Source organism: Vigna unguiculata, chromosome 2, assembly GCF_004118075.2.
Source record: "Vigna unguiculata cultivar IT97K-499-35 chromosome 2, ASM411807v1, whole genome shotgun sequence".
Classification (NCBI taxonomy): domain Eukaryota; kingdom Viridiplantae; phylum Streptophyta; class Magnoliopsida; order Fabales; family Fabaceae; genus Vigna; species Vigna unguiculata.
In genome coordinates, this window is record NC_040280.1 from 31,109,755 (window position 1) to 31,115,751 (window position 5,997).

The following is a 5,997-nucleotide window of genomic DNA, read 5'->3' on the forward strand; positions in this document are numbered from 1 at the left end:
TAAGCTCAAAATATTACCTAGGAAAAATCAAACTCACCGCCCACAGAAAACAGATTCATCTCACTCAACTATGGAATTGTGGCAACCTAAATCTTCCGCCACATAACATTCTTCTCCTGTTCCCATCGTTCAAACGTTCAATAAATTGGTAAACTATATTCCTTCATCACTTTTTACTCTCTAAACGTTGTATTTGAAAAAATGGTACGCTAAAAGAACTTTCCCAAATTTTTATGCAATTAATTCGGTTGAATTTAGTCAACAAACTATAATTAAAAGTATAAATAGAACCTTTTTTATTACATTCTTATTTTTTTCATGTGTTAATAGTTTATAACTAACTTATTATACCACACGCAAAAATTGGTGCAATTTTGGGTGGCTACAAATTTAACTGTCGTAGGCTCTGGTAGAAACAAGTTCATAAAAGTCATCGAATAGCCACGCAAAATGACATCAAAACCTACATGTTCTTCTTTTCCCTCTTGTACACGCAAAAATTTCGTATTTGAAAAGGCATTCTGATTCTGGATCCCCCTCTGAAGGCAAACTACTGTAGCAAGAAATTTCTACAGCAGAAAAAAATCGATCTTTTTGTAGTAAAAGTTTGAAGAGACGATGAACAATAGAGACACATGGTGGAATGGCCCCACAAAGGTTTAGATCCCAACCACCCACATCTCATTTACAATCAACGGAGAAAGCTAAGAATTGACCATTGAAAAGCATTTGCATCTTCCAAAACCATTTACTTTAGTCCCAAGTTTTATCTTCTCATCGCTTTCACACTCTTCCTACAAATACACTATATATATGTATGCCTCTTACAACAACAACAACAAATAAATCCATCTTATAATCTTCATTCACATTGTTCTAGATAATCAAAACAATGGCAATGCACAAGAGCAGTTCCGGTTCAGCATTGGGTCCAGGAGGCTTAGACCTAACTCAAGCCTTCTTTAAGTCCGTCATGAACGCTGCACCTTCTTCTCCCACAAAGCGCCACACCAAAATCTCCATTGTTGGTGCCGGCAACGTCGGAATGGCCATAGCCCAAACCATCCTCACTCAGGATCTCACCGACGAGCTTGTCCTCGTCGATGCCATTCCTGATAAACTCCGCGGCGAGATGCTCGACCTCCAGCACGCCGCCGCCTTCCTCCCCCGCACCAGAATCCAGGCCTCCACCGACTACTCCGTCACTGCGGGCTCCGACCTCTGCATTGTCACCGCCGGTGCCCGCCAAATCCACGGCGAGTCCAGGCTGAACCTCCTACAAAGGAACGTCACCCTCTTTCACAAAATCATACCCCCTTTGGTTCGTTACTCCCCCGACACCATTCTCCTTATCGTTTCCAATCCCGTGGACGTGCTCACTTACGTGGCATGGAAACTCTCCGGTTTCCCTTCAAACCGTGTCATCGGTTCCGGCACTAACCTGGACTCCTCACGCTTCCGTTTCCTCATCGCCGATCATCTTGATGTTAACGCTCAAGACGTCCAGGTTAGTTACCTTTTCAAGCATTTCATTATAAACTAACTGCTTTAATAGTTTGATTATTACGCGAATGTTGTTTTGTTATAGGCTTTTATAGTGGGAGAACACGGTGACAGCTCAGTGGCTTTGTGGTCTAGCATTAGTGTTGGGGGTGTTCCGGTGCTGAGCTTTTTGGAGAAACAGGAAATTACGTACGAGAAGGAAATGTTGGAAAACATACACAAAGAAGTTACAGAGAGTGCTTACGAGGTTATAAGTCTGAAAGGGTACACTTCTTGGGCGATAGGATACTCTGTGGCGAACTTGGCACGAAGCATTCTTAGGGACCAAAGGAGGGTCCACCCTGTGTCGGTTCTTGCAAAGGGTTTTTACGATATCGATGGTGAAGTGTTTCTTAGCTTGCCTGCACAACTTGGGAGAGGAGGGGTATTGGGTGTCACCAATGTGCATTTGACTGAAGAAGAGAAACACAGACTTATGAACTCAGCCACCACAATCCTCCAAGTTCAGAATCAGTTGACTATTTGATCCTTTCTTAGATACTCATGTTGTCCTCTTCCTTTTTCCCACATTTTTGTTTCTTCTAAGAAGTACTTTTTGTTTTTTTTTTCTTTGTTGCTTGTTGCAATTTATAGAAATGCATATTTTCTATTTATCTGATAGTGGTAACTATATTTTCGTATTTAAAATCGATAAATAAATTTCACAATATAAAAACGTTAATTTTATTGGAGTTATATATTTGGTGTTTAAGGATTTTAACTCCTGTTAGGTGTGTTATCAGGGGTTATCATGTCCCGACGAAACTAGCGTTGCCAATGAATTAATTAGGATTTTTTATAATTTCTGAAACAATGAAATTTACATATGGTTTTTAAATTCCGGACTATGATTCTTTTACAAAATTTTTTTTAACAGAATTCGACAAAGTTTATTTTTTAACAAATAAAAAATATTTTTCTTTTCTTTTTAAGTTATATTAAATTTTTATTTCATATTAAACGAATTAAAATACTTACTCCTCTGCATTTTGTCTTGCGTATATGACAGTCCAAATTGCCATCCTTAGTAAAAAGAAGATCAAGCATGTGTAGGAAGAAAAAGATGAGGAAAGAAGACAAAGAAAAATGGATCATTCACAACTTTATAAAAGTAAGTTGAAAAGTATGGAGGTGCAGAAAGAAGTTGCCATTAAGCTATTGTAGACAAAAATGACAAAAAGAATAAAGGGCTGGGCCAGTTTAAATCAATTATTGTTTGCATTGTATCGTATTGATCATATGCACATTCCAAGAGTTATTATTGGGCCCAAATAGTTTATATATGAGAAATTAATATACGATGATACTTCCCTACATACGAGGCTAACCTTAATTAAGGTCGTTACTCCCTGCACCTATCAAAATTCTTCTCCACCTCATAAAAAAAATAATTCCGGAAAATATTTTCCGTAAAATGAAAGAATGTTTGTTTCCGAAAAACAAAATATTCAGAATTATTTATTGTGTTCCAAAAAAATAAATTTCAGAAATTATGGGTGCGATGCAGGAAGTAATTGTCCTTAATTAATTATAACTTACATCCATAAATCATAAACTGTGATACTTTTGTATTATGAAACAGAAAACAGTATATAAATAAAGTATAAGGATTAGTAGAAGGATATTGTAATAAAAATAAAATAAAATAAAGATAGTCCCTCGATGCAGGGACTAACTATTCCTAGGTCATGTTTATCCTTTAATTTGATGTAACCAACACCCACATGCCACTTTCACTCTTCCAAAAAGGTCGTCTATATTAAGTCACAACACATTTCCCATCACAGAATCTAGTATTGGGTGCTTAACTTTGTTTTTAATATCGACTAACTTTCAAATATTTAATACTCTTATTCTAATAGTAAAATATATTTTAAATAAATTAATTTTAGGAGACATAAGAATACATTTTTCATTTCTATATTTTTATTTAAAATTATTTTTAATGGTAATTAAAATAATTATCTACACGAGCTTAAATAATTAAATAAAAGACGTAAGAAATTAAAATATTAAACATTGAAAACATATTTTGTCACTACAAAACTAAATTGGTAGGAAATACAAAACATTAAATTACTTAAATATCAACTCTTGTTTGTAGGTATAACAAAATTGAAACGAAAACTACAATAGATATTTTCTTTTATTAAGATCTCATAGTCTATATGATCATGAAAAACAATTGAAATTGAGTGAATGAAAATTCTTATGATTTTATAATACTTTGCTTCAAGCAGACATCGTGATTATTTAAAACTCTCTCAACCTTTGTACTTTATTAAGGTCTCATGTTTGGTTCAGATTATTCAATGAAAAAGAAAAAACTTACTTCCTAAATAAAAAATAGAAAAATAGTTTTAAAATTTTATTTAAATAACATTAAAAGGAAGCTACAGATGTTGTTTTTTTTTTCCTCATAAAAGTTTAAGAAGATTAAAATTATAGTTGATTTAATGTATAAATTTTTGAAGTGAAAGAAACATACATTGAGCATAGAAAAAGTAATAAAAGAAAATGGTGAAATAGTTGGAGAGAGTTGAGTGGATCTTGATTTTGTTTTGGTCAAAGTGAAAGATTACAAAAGGTCCCCACCCTAGTTAAGGACTTCCCCACATATATGTTGGGAATCTGAATTGGGGTATTGCCACATGTTTACAGGTATCAATTTGCATATTCTCGCAAAATTTCCCACTTTCCCCTCTTTCCACGCCACATCCATTTCTGTCTTTCCACTGTTCTCAAATTCCAATTAACCCGTAAACAAATCCATTACATTTTCCGACATGATTTCCACAATTATAAAAAATTGTTAGAAATCTAAGTATGAATCTAAGTTTTGTATTAAATAAAAATAAAAAAGTAGAAAACTATACAAGAATAAATAATCATAAATTCATTACTTTAAGATTTTGGTTTGAGAGTAGTCTTAATATCTTATGTGGTTGGACTTAGGTCTCATTGGTGTTGTATCTTTCCAATAAACATTATCTTATAAATACCTTTTGTAAGGTTAAATTAAGTGTATAATATCAGACTATGAATTATAGTTTATCATAGCGAAATTTATTATTATTTGTTGGGTCTATTATTCCATTTGCTATTAATTCACGTTCAGACTTTTTATTAATATCTAATTTGATACTCGAGATGTGTATGTCTCATATATGAGAGAGGTTTGAAAGTCTCACATCGATTAAAAATAAAAATTAAATATAATGTATATTTTAGACGTGGATTTCATAAAGTTAAATTAGATTTAAAATTATGTTTTAACATATAACTAATAGTTAATTTCTCTAATTTTTTATACGTTATTCCTGTATATTGTATGATGCCGACTACTACCATGTTTATCACTTTTCAATAATTCCAAATAAAGTACTTATTTATTATCCATTTCAACGCCACCTTGTCAAGCTAACCATATCCAGAACCACCGTAAGCACGTCTTCAAACACATCACATTGCAAGTGATGGACACATGCTCATGAACCTGTGAGCCAAACAAACACATTCACCATGCGCATCAACAAATACCATCCCATTATTTATCTCGCCCCAGATATACTAGTATATACTATATACACAATAACAATCAATTATTACTAATAATTAATATACCCAATCGCATAGTCAACACTTTCATTATCCAAAATCATTAACATATATTTCGTCAAATCATTTTTTTAATCCATCAAAAAGAAAAAAGATATGAACGACCAGGTGAGAGATACAGATTCAATGCGCATACATTTCTTCTTCATGTCAGAAGTACTATTTTTTTCTTTGGGAGCGTGGAAATTTTATGTGGAGATGCATTTTAATTAGGTACATGAACTTAAAATACTAATTCTTTCAATGGTGGTAAAGAACATTTTTTGTGTACAGAGACGAATCCTGTGTGTGGAGGAATCTTCACAAGTTCACATAGCTTAATGTGCCAATCGTCAAAGTAAGAAAACAAGTATATTGACGTACATGTGCTTCTCCCTATAACCGTTAGGAATTCAAGTGTGAGTTTAAATCTCACATTGACTAGAAATGAGAAAGTAAAACACTACATAAGAATAAAGACCCATAAATCCACTACTTTAAAGTTTTGGGTTGGGAGTGATGTCAATGCCTTATGTGGTTGGACTCAAGTCTCATTAGTGTTATCTTGTCAATGATATTCCTGTACATAGAATTATGAGAAAACTCATTATTTTGAGCAATTTGAAATTACAAGCTCGAGACTTCGATGAAAATAACAAATGAAAAAAGAAAATGTAGTTTCTCTCTGAATGTGATATAATCTATGATTACGAAAACTTGTACTAATGACACCCTTAAGTCTAATAAAACAATTGCACAATTCCTTGCCAAAAAAAAAAAACAAGACGATAAGGTTAACTTGTTTATTGATTTCTCATGTATGTCACCAACTTATTAAGTTCTCCTCTCTCTTCCATT

At 33.3% G+C, this 5,997-nt stretch overlaps 1 protein-coding gene across 1 annotated transcript; it reads left to right on the forward strand.

Annotated features, from left to right (window-relative positions):
• Positions 1–859: 859 nt before the first annotated feature.
• LOC114174313 (L-lactate dehydrogenase B-like) lies at positions 860–2,162 on the forward strand. Its single transcript, XM_028059140.1, has 2 exons — positions 860–1,507; positions 1,589–2,162. The coding sequence occupies exons 1-2, from the start codon at positions 893–895 to the stop codon at positions 2,027–2,029; spliced, it is 1,056 nt and encodes a 351-aa protein (XP_027914941.1). The 5' UTR covers positions 860–892; the 3' UTR covers positions 2,030–2,162.
• Positions 2,163–5,997: the final 3,835 nt, after the last annotated feature.

Coding starts and splice junctions, on each gene's coding strand:
- LOC114174313 (XM_028059140.1), top strand. CDS start 893: ATGGCAATGCACAAGAGCAGTTCCGGTTCAGCATTGGGTCCAGGAGGC. Junction 1,508..1,588: donor TTAACGCTCAAGACGTCCAG/GTTAGTTACCTT, acceptor GTTTTGTTATAG/GCTTTTATAGTGGGAGAACA.